The sequence below is a fragment of the Schistocerca americana genome, chromosome 1, assembly GCF_021461395.2.
Source record: "Schistocerca americana isolate TAMUIC-IGC-003095 chromosome 1, iqSchAmer2.1, whole genome shotgun sequence".
NCBI lineage: Eukaryota > Metazoa > Arthropoda > Insecta > Orthoptera > Acrididae > Schistocerca > Schistocerca americana.
Window position 1 is genome coordinate 436,280,987 of NC_060119.1, and position 20,776 is coordinate 436,301,762.

Below are 20,776 nucleotides of genomic sequence, written 5' to 3' on the forward strand. Positions count from 1 at the left end.
GGTCTGAGGGTATAATCAGATTGTCACCAGTGCCTTCATCTAGGCCTTCGAGGGTGACACATCACCTTAGAAGGTCAAGGTGTTAGTCTACTGTTGTGATGTCAAGCCATATATCCCTCTCCCGATGCGGTACTTTAAGTGCTGGAAGTTCAGCCATATGTCTTCCCGCTGTACCTCTAGCAACACATGTCGAGATTGTGGACATTTATCACATCCCAATACTCCTTGTGCCCCACCTCCCATCTGTCTCAACTGCAGAGAGCACCATTCCCCTTGCTAGCCAGACTGTAGGATTCTACAGAATGAAAGAAAAATAATGGAGTACAAGACCCTGGACCGACTGACGTACACTGAGGCTAAGAGAAAATATGAGAGGCTACATCCTGTGCATATGGCATCAACTTATGCCGGCACTATGTCACCAGTTTTAGCACCTTCCATTCTGCTGTGTACAGTTGGCTCTCAAATCCATCAGACTCCACCTGCCCTCTTGATGGTGGGGGGCCACTTCTATCCCTGTTACTCACACACCACTTTTTGGGAGCAATGCCCCCCCTTCCTCCATCCATCGGGGATGTCAGTCACCCTTCTCAGCCGGAGAGGCGTAAGTCTTCTTTGGCTAGTCTCACTCGGAAGGGGTTGCTTGGGTCACTCCCTTCCCAGGTTCCTACCAGTGGCAAAGTGGACACCTGCCAGTGGCTGAAGCACCCATAGGTAGCTGGTCGTAGGGCCTCATGGTCCTCCTCAGTGACTTAGACTAGATCAGTGAAGCTCTCCCAGCTGGAAAAACCTAAGGAACAGTGAGAGAAACCAAAAAAGAAAAAGATCCCCATGAACCAAGGCACTGCAGTGGCACCCACACCACCACTACCAACAAGGTCAGCGTCTGAGGATGAAATGGAGATTCTGGCCTCCACCGAGGACCTAGATCTTGCTGGTCCCTCGGGAATTGCTGAGCACTTCGTTAAGCACTTTGTGGAGAATTAACCCACAGCATTTCGTACTCTCAAACGGCGGCTGGATGGGAAAGTCCTCTTGTTCACTGCATGCCACAATGAACCCTATAATGCCCCATTCACAGAGTGGGAACTCCTCAGTGCCCATGCACATTGCCCCAACAGAGCTTCTGGGCCAGATCGGATCCACAGTCAGATGATTAAACATCTCTCATCTGACTACAAGCAACATCTCCTCGTCATCTTCAACCGGATCTGGTCTTTCCATCGCAATGGCAGGAGAGCAGTCATATGGCCTACTGGCTCCATGTCAGGGTGGCTTCTGCCAGGGTCGCTCTACCACTGATAATCTTATGTCCCTCGAGTTTGCCATCCAAACTGCCTTTTCCAGATGCCATTACCTTGTGGCCATCTTTTTTGACTTACGAAAAGCTTATGACACTACCTGACATCATATCCTTACCACATTGTATGAGAGCTGTATCTGGGGCCCCCTCCTGATTTTTATCCAAAATTTCGTGTTGCTCCGTAGTTTCCTTGTCCAGGTTGGTGCTTCCCTTAGTTCCTCCCATATCCTGGAGGATGGAGTCCCACAGGGCTCTGTATTGAGTGTATCTCCATTTTTTGTGGCCATTAATGGCCTAGTGGCAGCTGTAGGGCCATCTGTCTCACCTTCAACCTATATAGACGACTTCTGCATTTCGTACTGCTCCTCGAGTACTGGTGTTGCTGAGTGGGGCCTACAGGGAGCCATCCACAAGGCACAATCATGGGCTCTAGCCCATGTCTTCCAGTTTTCAGCCGCGATGTCATGTATCATGCACTTCTGTCGGCATCGTACCGTTCATCCGGAACCAGAACTTTACCTCAATGACTATCCACTCACTGTAATGGAGACATATTGATTCTTAGGACTGCTTTTCGATGCCTGGTTGACTTGGCTTCCTCACCTTGGTCAGCTTAAGCAGAACTGCTGGCAGCACCTCAAAGCCCTCTGCTGCCTGAGAAACACCAACTGTGGTACAAATCACTCTACGCTGCTGCAGCTCTACAGAGCTCTTGTTCAATCCAGCCTTGACTATGGGAGTCTGGTTTATGGTTTGGCGGTACCCTCAGTGTTGCATTTACTTGACCCAGTGCACCACTGTTCGGTTCGCTTAGCGACCGGTGCTTTTAGGACAAGACTGGTGACTGGTGTCCTGGTAGAGTCTTGAGTTCCTCCATTGAAGGTTAGGCATGCACAACTGCTCGCCAGTTACGTTGCACACGTTCGTAGTTCTCCTAAGCATCCGAATTACTGTCTCCTTTTCCCACCCATAGCGATTAATCTCGAGCATCGGCGGCCCAGGTCAGGGCTCATGATTGTGGTTTACATCTGACCCCTTCTATCTGAACTGGAGTCCTTCCCTTTACCACCTCCTATCCAGGTCCATCTGCATACACCTCCATGGTATACACCTAGGCCTCGGATTCGTCTGGACCTTTTGCAAGACCCTAAGGACTCAGTTACTCTTGCAGCTCTCCGCTCTCACTTCCACTCGATTCTTGACGTGTTCCGAGGCTCTAGATGGTGGTCATATCTCGTGCAATTCAGTATATCCATTCATGCCCTGGGGAGTCGTTCCTTCTGTGTACTGACTCCTGGAGCAGCCTGTAAGCTATTGATCAGTGCTACCCTCGTCATCCTTTGGCAGCAACTATCCAGGAGTCCATCTATGCCCTGGAACGGTCCAGTCGTTCAGTGGTGTTTGTCTGGACCCCGGCGCATGTCGGAATCCCAGGCAACGAACTTGCTGACAGGCTGGCCAAACAGGTTACACGGAAACCGCTTCTGGAGATAGGCATCTCTGAGCCTGACCTGTGTTCTGACTTACACTGCAGGGTTTTTCGGCTTTGGGAGATTGAATGGCATAACAGTACGAGCAATAAATTGCATGTTATTAAGGAGACTATGAATATGGGAAGTCGTCTATGCGGGCCTCTCGCAGGGAGTCTGTTGTTCTCTGCTGGCTCTGCATTGGCCACACTTGGGTGACCCACGGTTACATCTTGTCCCGTGAAGACCCACCTCAGTGTTGGTGCGGCACCCGGTTGACAGTGGCACACATTCTGGTGCACTGTCCCACTCTGAGTGCCCTGCGACTGGACTCATTGCTGTTAATTTTATCTGACAAAGCCCCATTGGCTGATTTAGTTTTACATTTTATTCATGAAAATGGGTTTTATCATTTGATCTAAGTTTTAGCACATGTACTTTGTCCCTCTGTGTCCAACCTAGTGCTTTTAGGGTGGAGGTTTTAATGTGTTGTAGAGTGGCCAGCTTCTTCTTTTTATTCTCGTGGTCAGCCAGCCAAGGTAATCTACATTCTTGTTTTAATCTCTTCTACCTGTTTCTTGTGTCTTTGTGGTTTTCTTGTCCAATTTTGTCCATTTTACTGTTTGTTGCCCTTCTGTCGTTCTTGTGGTTTTTTCCTTTCTTCCAGCTGTGTTATCTATGTCTGGATTGTTTTACTCCCACCCTTTTGGAATTATTCTAATCAGAACGAGGGACCAGTGACATAGCAGTTTGGTCCCTTCCTCCCTCTTTTAAACCAAGTAACCAACCATGTCCTTTGGCAGCATATTGTGTGAGTAGGTACAGTTAATAATAGGGTGTGTGGTTTGAGAATGGGTGTGTCAGCCTGAAACTGATAACCACTGCAGCAAAATTTTATATTAGTGCAACTGACATGGAGCTGCTTCAGTTCCAAGGGCTACATATAGTCAGTGAGAGCCCATTGGCATTGTCTTGAGAATTTTAAACCTGTCAATCTGTGTGAGGAAATTAGAGATACATATGTGCACAGCTCTTGGAACTAAAATAGTTTTTAAGAAATTGTGGTGAAACTGATGCCAAGTGGAACTACATTTTGATGAACTTATTCCTGGATCACCTGACCTGATCTTGTGAAGTTTTTCAAGTTATTCTCTGTAACTGTACCTATGGTGTTCCCATTAGAATTTCACTACCTTACATTGAAGACTAATAAGAAAGTGTAAGAGATGTGCCTTCTTACTTTCCAGTAGTTGCAGATCTATGTGAATGGATGAACTAAGTATCTCTCCTTGTATTGTTACAATACTTGTAATTTTTCTTCCTCGCTGATTGGGAAATGATACAGAACTTCTTCCTTGAGAGAGAGAGAGAGAGAGAGAGAGAGAGAGAGAGAGAGAGAGAGAGAGAGAGAGAGAGAGAGAGAGAGACTTCTGTGATACTTCTGATTAAAGCATACAAGAGATGTCTGATATGTGTACTGCAAAAGCTGACATGTTCTCCCCCAGCTTGTGCCAAATGTCATTTTATAATGGAAATATGAAACATTCTGAAAGTCACCAGTGTGGCCCGGCTCTTTCAGAGCTGTTGCGACCTGGCTACCAGTGTGACCACTGCAGTGCAAAACAATGGGTTTGGTATCCTAATGTGTCACGGCCTGGCATGGCACATGTGGATTTGATTTGCAGTGTTGACACACCTTAACTTTGTAATGCATGAAAATCTACTGTTTTCAGTCTCTGGCCTCTGTAAAGACAACAGAGTACTTCTCTCAAGACCATGTCATGTGCTCCCCTTTGGACAGCTGAAGTTTGCAACTTTCCTTCAACAATGCTACAAATGGTCATTGCTTTTGTTCTGTTGTATTAGTGTGTATGCAGCGTGCTAAGCTGATGTAAATCGCTGACAGCTGACCTGAAAATGAGTATCTTCAGTGTAGTTGAAACATTGTGTTGAGAAGTAAATTGTAGACAGGTTGCAGTCCCAAATAATCCATCATCATCATCATCATAATCATCATCAGCACCTGCTGGTTTTTTATCAGTATTCTGTTACAGCTTTGTGTGAGCACATATCATGAAAATAAGAATGCAATATCATAGAGAAATGTAGTTCACTTCATTTATAATGATATGTCAGATGTCTTTGTGGCACAGACTGTGGTTCGAAATCGTAATTTTATGCCCAACTTTAATTATACTCTTACTACTTATCCTTCCATCTGGATGAGCTACTAAAGCAGTGTGTATGTTTACTGCCTCAGGATTTATCTTTTATATTCTTTCATTAAATTAAAGAAGTTATTGTATGGTTTGTAACATTACTTCAATACACTTAGTTATTGTGTACAACAAGAGATCTCTGTATGGAGAGAGTAAATCAGCTTATTTGGACACGTTTGTCAGAAGCAGTTGTCCCTTCTGATTTCTTACATAAGAAACGTTATTTAAATGTTATCAAACAGTGTGGTATCAGTGAGAGCTACCATCCACTGTGTAGGCACACAAAAGGAAATTGAACATTGTGGCATAGTTTTCGATCCAGTGTTTCTGTTGAGAGTCTGTCTCAACATCCCCTTTTTCTTCACCACTTCCTGTCTTTTGAACCACCAACCTACCTAAACATGTAAAAAGTTTAGTGGGTTCAAAATGATGAAAATTGTCTTTTACTTTAAGTGCACTATTGTAACTAATTCATAGTGTAGGGTCACTAAAAAGTCTGGACGAGAAAGATGGTACAGTAAATACATTTTTAGTACTCATCTCCTTCTGGCTCCGTCAGATTTACAGTTCAGTGAAAGAATGCTCATTGAAATTGTAGTGTCTAGTCTCAGGTTCTGTGTTTTGAAGATTTGACATGGTTAGTTATGTTGCGTATATCACTCTATTTATTTACTTCTTAACACACATACCACAGATTTCATATTTCCACAATAACTTGAAATTTTATACTTTTTCACTATAGGCTGTCACAGTAATAGTATCTTCTTATTGCTCTACTATATAACACTTTAACTTTGGTCCATATTAATTTTGTAACAAAACAAATGCATTATTACAGTGATGTGTACGTACACCTGCAATTTCGATCTAAATTTATATAGTCTGCTTCCAGCTGTAAAAATTGTAAAACCTGTACTCTGCAGCATGGCTGTGGATGACCAATTCTAACAACTACTGTATAAGGCTCATTGTGTGAAGTGCCAACTATGAACTGCTTTCCACTTGCCTGTTACAGCATGCAACTCTTAATGCAGTGATATATACACAAAACTATGGGTTTACGAACTGGTTACAAAGTTATACATACAAACTGTGATATGTGCTGTGAGACTTATTTTTCTTTCAAAATTTATGATTTTATTTACTTTTGCTTACATTTGACATACAATGCATAGGATGACTAAATTTATGGGATTATTGTATTCTTGCACTTTTAATCATAGAAAACATTCTTGTTAGCTTAAAAAAAAAAAAGACCAAGAAACGGTAATAACTGAAAAATGTATTAACGTATCAAGTTCTTCTGCAAAACCAAGTAAGCGTGTATAACTGAACATAAGTAGTATCAGAAACATCAATAGAAGAATCTGTATTGACAGTCTCCCTCGCTCCCTCCCTCCCTCGCTGAGTGAGTGAGTGAGTGAATGAGTGAGTCTTTCAATGCCATTTCCTATGATGAAGTTTCTGTTGCCATTTATGTTCAAATATATCCTGTGCAAGCTTATTCACTACTTGTAACTATTGTAGTGTACATTGATTGGAACTTGCTTATTGGACTCGAGCCTGCTCTCCCTCCACGATATGCCCTCCCTTCTGTTGCCTCCATTACCAAATTGACAACTACTTTATGCCTCAGGATGTGTCTTACTAAGTGGTCCTTACTTTTAGTCAAGTTGTCCCCTAAATGTATTATCTTTCCAATTTGATTCAGTACATGTTCATTAGTTACATGATATGCCATACAATTTTAAGCATTCCTATGTAGCTCTCCCCCCCATGAACCATGGACCTTGCCGTTGGTGGGGAGGTTTGCGTGCCTCAGCGATACAGATGGCCGTACCGTAGGTGCAACCACAACGGAGGGGTATCTGTTGAGAGGCCAGACAAACGTGGTTCCTGAAGAGGGGCAGCAGCCTTTTCAGTAGTTGCAGGGGCAACAGTCTGGATGATTGACTGATCTGGCCTTCTAACATTAACCAAAACGGCCTTGCTGTGCTGGTACTGCGAACGGCTGAAAGCAAGGGGAAACTACAGCCGTAATTTTTCCCGAGAACATGCAGCTTTACTGTATGATTAAATGATGATGGCGTCCTCTTGGGTAAAATATTCCGGAGGTAAAATAGTCCCCCATTCGGATCTCCAGGCGGGGACTACTCAAGAGAACGTCATTATCAGGAGAAAGAAAACTGGCATTCTACGGATCGGAGTGTGGAATGTCAGATCCCTTAATTGGGCAGGTAGGTTAGAAAATTTAAAAAGGGAAATGGATAGGTTAAAGTTAGATATAGTGGGAATTAGTGAAGTTTGGTGGCAGGAGGAACAAGACTTTTGGTCAGGTGATTACAGGGTTATAAATACAAAATCGAATAGGGGTAATGCAGGAGTAGGTTTAATAATGAATAAAAAAATAGGAGTGCGGGTTAGCTACTACAAACAGCGTAGTGAACGCATTATTGTGGCCAAGATAGACACAAAGCCCATGCCTACTACAGTTGTACAAGTTTATATGCCAACTAGCTCTGCAGATGATGAAGAAATAGATGAAATGTATGACGAGATAAAAGAAATTATTCAGGTAGTGAAGGGAGACGAAAATTTAATAGTCATGGGTGACTGGAATTCGAGAGTAGGAAAAGGGAGAGAAGGAAACATAGTAGGTGAATATGGATTGGGTGGAAGGAATGAGAGAGGAAGCCGCCTTGTAGAATTTTGCACAGAGTATAACTTAATCATAGCTAACACTTGGTTCAGAAATCATAAAAGAAGGTTGTATACCTGGAAGAATCCTGGAGATACTAAAAGGTATCAGATAGATTATATAATGGTAAGACAGAGATTTAGGAACCAGGTTTTAAATTGTAAGACATTTCCTGGGGCAGATGTGGATTCTGACCGTAATCTATTGGTTATGAACTGCGGATTGAAACTGAAGAAACTGCAAAAAGGTGGGAATTTAAGGAGATGGGACCTGGATAAACTGAAAGAACCAGAGGTTGTAGAGAGTTTCAGGGAGAGCATAAGGGAACAATTGACAGGAATGGGGGAAAGAAATACAGTAGAAGAAGAATGGGTAGCTCTGAGGGATGAAGTAGTGAAGGCAGCAGAGGATGAAGTAGGTAAAAAGACGAGGGCTAATAGAAATCCTTGGGTAATAGAAGAAATATTGAATTTAATTGATGAAAGGAGAAAATGTAAAAATGCAGTAAATGAAGCAGGCAAAAAGGAATACAAATGTCTCAAAAATGGTATCGACAGGAAGTGCAAAATGGCTAAGCAGGGATGGTTAGAGGACAAATGTAAGGATGTAGAGACTTGTCTCACTAGGGGTAAGATACTGCCTACAGGAAAATTAAAGAGACCTTTGGAGAAAAGAGAGCCACTTGTATGAATATCAAGAGCTCAGATGGCAACCCAGTTCTAAGCAAAGAAGGGAAGGCAGAAAGGTGGAGGGAGTATATAGAGGGTTTATACAAGGGCGGTGTACTTGAGGACAATATTATGGAAATGGAAGAGGATGTAGATGAAGACGAAATGGGAGATAAGATACTGCGTGAAGAGTTTGACAGAGCACTGAAAGACCTGAATCGAAACAAGGCCCCGGGAGTAGACAACATTCCATTAGAACTACTGATGGCCTCGGGAGAGCCAGTCATGACAAAACTCTACCATCTGGTGAGCACGATGTATGAGACAGGCGAAATACCCTCAGACTTCAAGAAGAATGTAATAATTCCAATCTGAAAGAAAGCAGGTGTTGACAGATGTGAAAATTACCGAACTATCAGTTTAATAAGTCACAGCTGCAAAATACTAAAGCGAATTCTTTACAGACGAATGGAAAAACTGGTAGAAGCCGACCTCGGGGAAGATCAGTTTGGATTCCGTAGAAATGTTGGAACACGTGAGGCAATACTGACCTTACGACTTATCTTAGGAGCTAGATTAAGTAAAGGCAAACCTACGTTACTAGCATTTGTAGACTTAGAGAAAGCTTTTGACAATGTTAACTGGAATACTCTCTTTCAAATTCTGAAGGTGGCAGGGGTAAAATACAGGGAGGGAAAGGCTATTTACAATTTGTACAGAAAGCAGATGGCAGTTATAAGAGTCGAGGGGCATGTAAGGGAAGCAGTGGTTGGGGAAGGAGTGAGACAGGGTTGTAGCCTTTCCCCGATGTTATTCAATCTGTATATTGAGCAAGCAGTAAAGGAAACAAAAGAAAAATTCGGAGTAGGTATTAAAATTCATGGAGAAGAAGTAAAAACTTTGAGGTTCGCCGATGACATTGTAATTCTGTCAGAGACAGCAAAGGACTTGGAAGAGCAGTTGAACGGAATGGACAGTGTCTTGAAAGGAGGATGTAGTCAAATTAAGTCGGGTGATGCTGAGGGAATTAGATTAGGAAATGAGACACTTAAAGTAGTAAAGGAGTTTTGCTATTTAGGGAGTAAAATAACCAATGATGGTCGAAGTCGAGAGGATATAAAATGTAGACTGGCAATGGCAAGGAAAGCGTTTCTGAAGAAGAGAAATTTGTTAACATCGAGTATAGATTTAAGTGTCAGGAAGTCATTTCTGAAAGTATTTGTATGGAGTGTAGCGGTGTATGGAAGTGAAACATGGACGATAAATAGTTTGGACAAGAAGAGAATAGAAGCTTTCGAAATGTGGTGCTATAGAAGAATGCTGAAGATAAGGTGGGTAGATCATGTAACTAATGAGGAGGTATTGAATAGGATTGGGGAGAAGAGAAGTTTGTGGCACAACTTGAGTAGAAGAAGGGATCGGTTGGTAGGACATGTTTTGAGGCATCGAGGGATCACAAATTTAGCATTGGAGGGCAGCGTGGAGGGTAAAAATCGTAGAGGGAGACCAAGAGATGAATACACTAAGCAGATTCAGAAGGATGTAGGTTGCAGTAGGTACTGGGAGATGAAGAAGCTTGCACAGGATAGAGTAGCATGGAGAGCTGCATCAAACCAGTCTCAGGACTGAAGACCACAACAACAACAATGTAGCTCTACACCTCAAATCCTTCTTTTCTCTTCATGTGTGAAATGTTCATTATCATGATCAATATAATTATTACTACAGCTTAGAGAAATACCATATGTAATCTCTGGGCATGCTGATACACACTTCCTTGTGTCCCTATCTTTCACCCTATTGATACATGAGAAACACACTTTTATGATTTCATATCTTAAAAAAAGCTATTTTTGTCTTCAAACTTGGTTGAGATTATGTTTCTTGGAGGACATTATTCAGAGGTATTTAATATAAAAGAGAGCAGTTTAAACACAACAATGCATGGACTTCACGGCTTATAAGAACCCAAATATTTTATGACCTCTTTCTATTTGAGTTATTGTTTTAAAAATTTGAATTTTATGCTTAAGGGTGGTACTCAAGCAGTTGCTTCAACCCAGACATTAAACACTGGGGACGGAGTGCCTGCGGCCCTGCCTGTGGTGAGCGGCAGCTCTGTTTTGAACAACAACAACAGCCCACACCCGCAGACACAGCCTCAGCCCCCAGCGCAACCGCAGCTTTCCGCCGAGGAGAGGCAGCGTTTCCAGAGTCACCTCCAGCGCCAGTTAAACCAAATCTCTGGGGCAGGTGCAACTGGAATACTGCATCACACACCTGTGCCACCTCCAAATCCATTCCAGGTGCCACGACATCATCATGAAAACCAAGCAAAGTTCCAGAGGGCTTTCCAAGATGGAGACTTTGAGTTTGTAAGTACTAAAAGCTTCTTGACTGCTGGCAAGATGATTATAATGATAACAGCACGAACATTTAATCAGCTTACCTTTTCTGGATATCTGAACAAAATTCAGCATTATAAGAAGTGAAATTCTGTGAAGCATAAGAGTGTATGTGGCACTGAAAATAACACAATTTTGTTATTTATACATTATGCATGCAGGTAAAAATGCAGAATAATATTTTTAAAATATAGCCCAGTGGTCCAACAGAATTCTTATATGCTGTTCTTAAACAGCCATATTTATATTAATTTATGTTCATTACTAATTCATTGTGCTTATGGAGAGCAAGATAGACCTCAGAAAACATATTTCAAAAGGAAAGTATAAGGTGATGTAAATCAATCAGACCAGACCAGAAAATTAGTCATCCTAAGACTGTGGTAAACTGCCTCTGGCATTGATAATAGCCACAGTTTGGTGAGGAAGAGCATTCAGAAGCTTCTTCAGGTATGACACATCCAACTGAAGCCACTCATCATCCTGTAATTACCAAATTTTAGGGATGTTGATTGCTACATTTCACTTGCTGTTCAAAATAGTCCCACACATTTTCTATGGGATTAAGATTATATAATTCAGCAGTCCAGTCGAGGTGTGATGAGGTGCCTGTGTGTTTGTCAAACCAGGAATGTGTGCTTGCAGCCCTGTGAATAGGGCTTTAGTCCTCTGGAAAGACAGGAGTATCCACAGCATAAGCATCATCATGAAGATGTAGAAGAAAAGGCAACTTACAGTCATCAGCTTTGTTGAAATAAACATCCTGATCGGTAGTAATGATAACCTAAATGAATTGGTTGATGTCATGGTACAAAAAATTCTTCCAAAATATCCCAGAAACCACTTCCGACCTGTGCTACATCCTTCATACGTAGCCTCATTGGCCCAACTGTGCACTCAGTGCCTTGCCACTTCTGTAAAGAGACAAAGTTGTGGCTGATCGGTCTACACTACATGCTTCTAGTCAGCTGCTGTCCAGTTTCAGTAATGTTTAACCTGCTGAAATCATCCAGTTTTATATGCAGATGTGAACAATTTAGCAAGGTACCCAACTCCAAACACTCATTGCATGCATTTGTTTCAGTAGATATCACTGGAAATTGGTTAAAATAAACAGTAGCAATTCCTGTTGGGTTTGAAATTAAGTGTCACTGACAATGCAGAATAGCTGCTTTCTGCCATTCTGTTAGGTCTCCATGTCAGTCCATTTTACTGCAATGATACGTATAACTGACAGGCACATACACAATGCTTCACTGCTGTAATTGATGTCAGCAGTGGTGGTTCACATAATTGCCAGTACCAGTTCTACGCTATCTACAATGCTTCAAAGTGACCAGTGTGATCTTTGAATGGGTGGCTAACATTTCGTCTAGTGAGTTCATTTGTGAAAGTGTTTGAATGCATATTGATGTTGTGAACTGGAACAGATAGTTGTGGTATGCCAGCAACATTACTATGTACCACATACTGTAATTTTATATGCAGAAGCTATGGTGTTGTTCAATGGTGTACTTTAAGACATTCAACCGATTTGCTGTTTTGCATTTTAAGCACAATATTTGGACAACACACCCAGTGGTCTTCTTCTTATGCTGCAAGTTGTGCTGTTGTGTGTACTCGTTACCGGGAGATTGAGAACCCAGGCAGTGAGTACGTGTAACAGGGCAACTCGCAGTACTGAAAAAGATGATTGGATTGTTCGTTGAAACATTGTGTGTAAAATGAAAGAAAACAGCTCTGCTAAACATCTGGAAACACCGCTAATCAAACTTGCTGAGGAAACCAGAGAGGTAATACAATATTGTTGCAAAGAAAGAACTGCAATTTAGGTGTCAGTCACAGTTGTGTATAGTGAAGTTGAACTTGCAAATAAGAAATAAATTACTATTGTTGCAGGTCAGCTGATGTTGGCATTACTGAAGTGACATGTGCTGTTACTGTCAAATATTTATATTTAATATAAATGTGACTATGAGAAAGGACAGATCAATATTTGATAGATCAATATTTGTTTCAGTTATTGTGTGGGTATAGGGGAGGAAGTAGCCCCACCAACTCCTACCTTCATAGTCATTTCACTTCTGTGCTGCAAGAGGTACAATACAGTGATTTTTGGAAGCATAAGAGTGACAGAAAAATGCTGAATTATATACAAAGATTTATTGTTAAAATTGCTATTGCTATATTAAAATCTTCATACGTCCAAAAATGTTGTGACATGGAAGAAATATATTTTTCAAAAATTTGTATAAACAACTTAATTTGTAGAATCGAAAACAATGTTCTCTGATTTAAGCTTTTTTTTTTCTTTGGTAATCTCAAGAAAGCTTTTGTAAAAATAGCTTTCTTACAATATTTCATATTTCTCTATTAATGTGTGTCAATCCATTGTGAATGTGTATGTCATTGCTAACTAAATGTTAATGAGTTAGATGAAATGTCTTGAGGTATGCTGAAATTGTACTGCAGATATTCTTCAAATTGACTTTTTTATAATTTTTGTTACGGTTTGTTTAAATATGTTTTTGTTGATAGAACTGACCAATTTCAGACCAAATGACCGATCCCGCAGAGCACAAAGGTAATTTTTTTCTGTTCAATTCTTCACCTAATGCTTCACACCAGTGCTGCTTGATCGCATGTCTTGTCTAGTGTGGCATGACATCTTGCTTAAGCATATAGCTGCTTGCTTTTAACCAGAGTGCATCTTAAAACTGCAGTTTGGTAAAGGGACATGCATGTACTGCTTCTGAATTTGCACATAGTTAATGCTGTTGCTTGTTTGCATATGCACTTGCTAATTTGCACTTTGTTTCTAGATAAATTGAGAAGGTGCAAATTCATGGTAAATTTTATTCTAGGCCTTGTAAAGACAGGAGAGGGAGGCATCAATACAAATTAGTTTTATTTAGTTTGCATTCCACTGTGTTTTCTCCACTGTTAAGTTTGTTGATTGGCATTCTACGTTCAACTATTTCCGCCCCAAGACAGTGTGTCCTTATACCATTTTCTCTTCCCAAACAGTCTCACTGTACCGCAATAGTTGTAACAGAACAGTAGCAACTGTGAGCACTGTATTGGAATTTCCTCAGAATTGTGGAACTGTGTTTGAAATTTTAAAAGTATCTGAATTACTGGTTTAGAAAACGATTTTCAGTCTTTTGTTCATAACTCCATAATTTGCGACTTTCTTAAACCATATTTGTGCCCTTACATTGTAAATTCTTCTGTGAAATCTTACGCATAATCAAATAGCACAAAGTATTCCATTTTCATAGTCTCCTTGAATTACTCATTCTCCTTGCAGGTAATAAAGTTTGTAGAATATTGTGCTGTGCTTTGTGTAAGTGCCAGTTATGCACTGTAAAGATATTCTAATATTTTAAAACTTGTGTCCATTTCAGTGTCCTACACTTAGCAAAACATTGGCTCATTCATATCAAATGGCTCATAGAATTGCAGTTACTGAGCGTTTTCCCCCACCAAGTCGGGTATGTACTGAATATTTTTGCGCCATAAGGGACATGGAATGTAACCATTACTTAGAAATTTAACACTTTGTAAAACTGTGTTAGTAATGGGTGACAGTTAGTCTGTGGCCAGTACATCCCAATTTTTTTGTACTTGGTTAGGTAAACTGTAACTGGTTTGATCTCTCTCTCTCTCTCTCTCTCTCTCTCTCTCTCTCTCTCTCTCTCACACACACACACACACACACACACACACACACACACACAAAAAGATATATATATATTGTTTTGTTGCATGTGTAAATCTGGATTCCCCTCCATTAATGGTTGGTTTTATGGTAGTTAGTTGTCCTATGTACAGTTCTTTATTGAAATTTTTTTTGTATATAATGCACCAATAATCTTTAGGTATGTTCTTTCCCCCCCCCCCCCCCCCCCCGGTCTCTCTCTCTCTCTCTCTCTCTCTCTCTCTCTCTCTCTTTCTGCAAACAGATGTTAACTTATTGTACCTTCTTATTTACTTTGTGTTAATAGCTAAATTTGCATGCTATGGTGGGACTGTGAATTTTAGTAGTGACTTATCATGAAGACACCGTGCAGTGGTGTGTAGCTCATCTTCTGAAATAAAATATTTGCAACATTGTCATTGAATTTCGGAAGAGGACTTAACAGTAAGGCTTTTTATTGTATATAGCACTTCTTTTTTGCATCTCTTCAATGGTATATAAGTAATCTTCAAGTTATTATTTGACCTTACATATTCTGCTACCAGCATTATTTTTCTAATGTCCGCTTTGTCTCCGTTGTTAGAATTTTTCTTCATGGTGTTGTGGAGAGCATTTCAGTAATATTTATGAGTCAGTAATTAATGTTTCTAATTTTAATCAGATCCATTAGATGTTTGCAGTGTTATGTTGTAAACATGACATGGTCTGTCTAAAGATTCTGTTCATAAATATCTTTTCTTATCTAGTTTCTTTATGCTCACAACTGAAAACTTGATGTTTGAAAATGTTTTGACTATTGAGTGATCACTGGTAGTTTTTTTAATTGTACCTTTGGTATTATTAATATTGTGTGCTGCTCCCATGACAGCTAATGCATTTGTTTGAGAACACATATAATATTGTAATTATGTTTCTCAAGACATTTTTAACTTTAAAGTTTACACCTTACAGTAAAGTGTCACTATATTTGTTCATGTTGTTAACGATACATACATAGTTGTGTTGATAGAATTATTAGAATTATTTGTGAATGTGAATGGTGAAGTTTGTGCTACATTTACACGATACACAGTGTCTGTCTCTCTCTCTCTCTCTCTCTCTCTCTCTCTCTCTCTCTCTCTCTCTCTCTCTCTCTCTCTCTCCTCTTTTTTTTTATATAGTGCATTCTGTGCTTCGGTTTGTTTCCACTTATTTCATTAGCAGGTTAACCAGTTTACCAATAACTGATCTACAATTCATTTTATATACTATTACTGAGAGAGTTACTGCTTTTTATCCAATTTTGCTAATGATGGCATCCTTTCCATAATGTGGATTCCTCATGTACCGTTATGGAATCTTGATAATGATGTTCCAGGCTTGGTACAACCATTGATGAGATAGTGTTCCCTGCAGATGCCACATTTAGCAGGCTGTATACATTCTTTGTTAGTGCAGCCAAATCGTTGCAGTTTCTCAACACCATTCTGAGCTATCTTGTGACAAGTAGGCTGGAAGCCCTTCATTGACTTTTTAGTGAATTTGTGATAGTTTTTGTTGTGTAAGCAATAAAATAGTTCATTAAACCAAGAATACTTGTCTTTTCTTTTAAAATATTTTGAAAGTAACTTTTGCAACCTCAACAGTTGCTTTGCCACAAAGCTGGTTACAAGAATAATGTTGCATACAAGAATGGCGTCTGACTAGTGCATGACTCTTCGTGTATAAGTTCCAAGCTATTTAGGCAATGGAGTCCATTCACTGCCAGAGTTACAGTGAAAATTGGCTCTAAGGACAACTGTTTCTGCTAGCTTAATATTCTTGATCTCATTCAAATGATTTTTTGGAATAGATTTCACTCGTACAGTTCTTCTTCTTCTTCTTCTTCTTCTTCTACTACTACTACTACTACTACTACTACTACTGCTACTGCTACGTCTCCCTCTTGCATCTTTCCTTGAAATATATATTGTAATAATTATTTCTGACACCTCGTATGTCTCAAGTTGCCTCCTTCTCTTATATTGCTTTCTTGTGTGATGAATGACCTAAGTATTTGATATTTCACATACCAGGATATGTAGAAAAGACACAGCACAAAAACTTTTCAAAGGTCTTGGTTTGTTGCTCAATACATGAGTCCAAGATTAAACTTCCACACCCATAAAGGAGAACAGGTAACATGTAGTAATGAACCTTACTGGTTCTCAGTTGTAAAGTGAGGTTTGACATAATCAAGAATTTGTCTAGTGTGTTCAGTCGTGGATTTTATCTCTCACTTGGAGTTACATTGCTTGTCCAGAATGATGCATTAGTATGTAAAGGACACACGTTCAACTTTGTTAGCATTTATTGACAGATGTTTTTGGATTTCGCTCTTTAGAGCATTGTCTGATATTGATTTTGGAAAGGTTACCAGCTAGGTCAACTTTTCACTGTGCTGAATTAGGCACTTTCTTATGCATTGAAGTGCAAGTAGCTCATCTGCAATGACAGAGTCATCTACAAATATTGTATTATTGATATTTTCCCATGGATTGTGATCTCTGCACAATCTTCCATCAGTGCTTTCTTAAAAATTGCTTCAGAATAAATGTTTAACAAAAGAGAAGATAGGACACCGCCTTGATGAACACATTTCATGATTATGGACATCATTGAAGTTCCTTGATCAGTTATAGCTTCTGTTACGTTTTTGTAATCAAAAAGATGGCTTTGACATCCACATTCATACTTTTGCGGTGTTGTACCAATATATTTAATGAAAAAAGTGCCTCAGATGTGTCAATCTTTTTTTTTGAAAATTGAATTGACTCTGATGCATGAGAGATTCATATTTCTTACATATTCATGTGTGTGTGATTTTTCATCATTCTGAGATAAATTAAACTTCAGTGATTACAACTTTTCTCAGTGTATTACAATGATAAAATCTTCTCGTGTGATCAGCAGAGTGGCATCACTATATTGCTGCAACATTTCAGTGAGTTTCATCCTATCATCTTCAGGTGAAGTGATGGGTACAGAACTCACTGAAAAGTAGCGACAAGGCTGATCACTCGAGATGATTTTATCACACGAGTTAAATTCCTTTGGTAGTGGTATGAAAATTGGTTGGAACCAGTCAGTGGGCATTACTCCTGATGTCTTGGCGTAATTGAATAATGATGTCTAGATGTTGAAAATGATAGTCTTATTTTATCATTAATTTAAAAACATCAGCATAAATACCATCTGGAACTGTGGCTTTACAATTCTCTTATAGTTTGACAGTGTTTACAACTTCTTTATTTGCTATTTCAGATCCAGTTACATTTCTTATCAGGTAAAAGAGAAACATCTGTTTTATTTTTAAAGAAAATTTCATTGTATTCTTCCATCTTTTGAGCTGATCTGTTGTGCTGACAATGTCATTTATCAGATTTGGCCATATTGTTTCTGCCAAAGACCACTAAGCTCTTTCAGCTTCTTATGCATGTTGAAAGATGTGATTTTCTTTACATTTGTCTGACATCCGCATTTTTTGAACTGCTCTGCACTTTCCTGGTGCAGATTTTTGTAATAACGTATACTGAATGTAATCTTCTGTTTTGTATTTCCTTTCTTCATTCATATACTATGTGATAATAAGTGTCTGGATACTCCAGTGTAATGCAGAATTGACTAGTATATATCATGAGAGGTTGGGAGTATTGTGTTGCCAATAGAGAAACGGTAACAGCTGAATGAGGTGATCATGAGAGCTCAATGTCTTTGGCACGGACTAGTCATTGCATATCACCTGAGCAAAACCCATCAGACACATTTCAGCCTATCCAAAGCTGCTCACATCATCTGTTGATGTGGTTGTGGTGTGAAAATGCAAAGGAGCAACCACAGCTAAACCAAGACCAGGTTGACCTCATGTCCTCATGGACAGGGAGCGTGAAGCATTGCAGAGGTTGTAAAAAAAAATCTCCTGAAATCAATGGAAGGCATCTTGTGTTAGTTCCAAAGTGCTGCCAGCAGTACAGCTAGCTTAGTGACTTAGTTAGCACATTGAATGTGTGTAGAGAGTTACAAATAATGGGATACAGTGGTTGAACAGCTCCTCATAAGCCATGTATATCTGTAGTCAGTGCTAAGTGACACTACTTCTGGTGGTATAAAGAGTGCCACCACTAGACAATGGTTTGCAGGGACCGAGTGATTTGGAGGTATGACTCACATTATACCTGTGACAATCTGACAGAAGGGTTTGGGTTTGGCAAATGCCTGGAGAACGTTACTTGTCATCATGTGTAGGACCAACAGGGAAGTGTTGTTGGGTCATATTACAGTATGGGGATGTTTTCTTGGTTAGGGTGTGGTTCCTATATCACACATAAGGAAATGCTAAGCGCAGGAGGATAGACAGACAGATTTTACAGCTTTGTGTATTGCCTACAGTAGAATAACAGTGAGATGATGATTGTTTGTGTCAGCATGGCACCCTGTCATAAAGCAGCAACTGTGAGGCAATTGTTTTTGGATTGTAACATTCCTGAAATGGGCTAGCTTGCCCAGAGACCCAACCTGAACCCTGTTGTTGTTGCTGCTGCTGCTGCTTCCAATAAATATTCTGGGTCTAAGTCATACTATCTGCGTTTGGTTTCCAGGTGGACATTGCTTTTGTTGGTCCAGTAGTTTGTTGTTTTCATCTTTTCTTTCCTCTTCAGTTATTTCTTGTAGGTACACTAGTGTTTTAATAATTGTGTGTGTGGGTGATTGGGCACTCCTTGTAGTTTTTTGAAAGTGGCGCATTTTGAAATTCAATACTACTAGATTGTATTTACTATTAACATCGGCACCATAATGTATTTTCACAGATGTCCCATATTTCTTCAGGTAATGTTTAATCAAAAGGAAATCAGTCTGGTTTCTGAAAACACTTTCTTTGTTGTTGGAAAGTTACGTCCATGTGTATAATTGTCTACAAGGGAGACCTAAGAGGAAACATTGGAAACAAATAGATCACGTTCCACACAAAAATGTACCAATTTCTCCTCTCAGGTTTCATTCAACCACACTATTTTGGCAACAGTATTACTTTCAGCTCCAGCCCTATTTTTGAGGTACAGTCACCCAAACTAGTGTTCTCCCCCCCTTCCTTATAAGTTTTGTTGCTTTTTAAGGTGTTGTAAATCACAATCATTTGGCATTTCCATCCCACATTGAAAAGCAAGCCTCTTAGAAAGTTCTTAATTCAAGTGTTGTTAGTGTACAGCTTATGTAGCCAGGAATTGCATTTCATGAACTATCTCAAATACAACTTGTAAGACTTTTTCCTCATCTTCCTTAAATGTCGATATCATCTGACCGTGTTGGACAGTGGCTGTATTTGGACAATGTATCTCTCTGCCAGCAATGTTTCTGATTCTAATTACTCGTCCATCCTTTTCAGTTTGATGTGTGCACTGTACTAAGTGGCACCTGTCTTAATTACATCAAGCATCATGTTAAAAATTTCGAATAGTTTGCTTGTTTTCAGTATTATATTATGAAATGATATTAAAGCACAAAATTGTTCCCAGAGAACACAAAATGTCAGCTCAGCATAGTACGGCAATCCTGGCAGTATAGACTCCTGCGTTTCTGCTCCTTAGATAAGGTTTATTCAAAATCTTCTTAAAATTGTTCTTAGAAAGTGGGAATCCGTAATGGCTATTACAAGAGAGTTATTTTGAAGAAGCTCAGAAAAAAATGACACGACCGTTTCCTTGTAAAAATGAGCAGGATGCTTTTCTTGGAAAATTCATGTGAAAGATGCATGAATGCATGAGACACCTCTAAATCATCCCCCCCCCCCCTCCCCACCCCTTACTCTCGTGATAATGGAAAATTTAGTTGGGGTAATGTGTAGGAATCACAATTCCAAAAAATAGAGTGCTTGTACTTGTTGATGCATTTTAGTTACTAATGAGTTACAGTTACCATCATTATTTTATTGTTGCTCTCAGTTCATTATAACTGTATAATCAGTGGTGGAAGAAGTAGTGTTCATCTCAAGGGAAGTATTGTAAATTCTTAACTCTTTATTATTCCTGTGCTATGTATTTTGAAAGTGCAGTTAATGTGTTTTGTTCTTCAGAAGATAGTAATTGTTTAGTTTTACATTTTTATGTATTTATTTAGTTTTGTTAATCAGTGTCTGCAAGAGAGCGCACTTACACCTGCCCCCTTCCTCCCTCTCCTCCTTTCTCCTGCCCCTTGATAAGTTTCTTTCGATGCCCATGTGTACAGGTATAGGTAAAGCAGAAGTGTAGGTTTCTAACATGAAGCTAGGAATGTTAAAAGGCAAATAGCAGTAAATAAAA

At 39.8% G+C, this 20,776-nt stretch overlaps 1 protein-coding gene across 2 annotated transcripts in view; it reads left to right on the forward strand.

The window, feature by feature from the left end:
- The window catches only part of LOC124602690 (serine/threonine-protein kinase 3), a 362,931-nt gene that overhangs the window by 332,973 nt on the left and 9,182 nt on the right, over window positions 1-20,776 (forward strand). For both annotated transcript variants that reach the window (XM_047136340.1, XM_047136339.1), the window contains one exon: window positions 10,391-10,732. In XM_047136340.1, coding sequence (XP_046992296.1) covers window positions 10,391-10,732 — 342 coding nt within the window. The remainder of the gene's footprint in view (window positions 1-10,390; window positions 10,733-20,776) is intronic.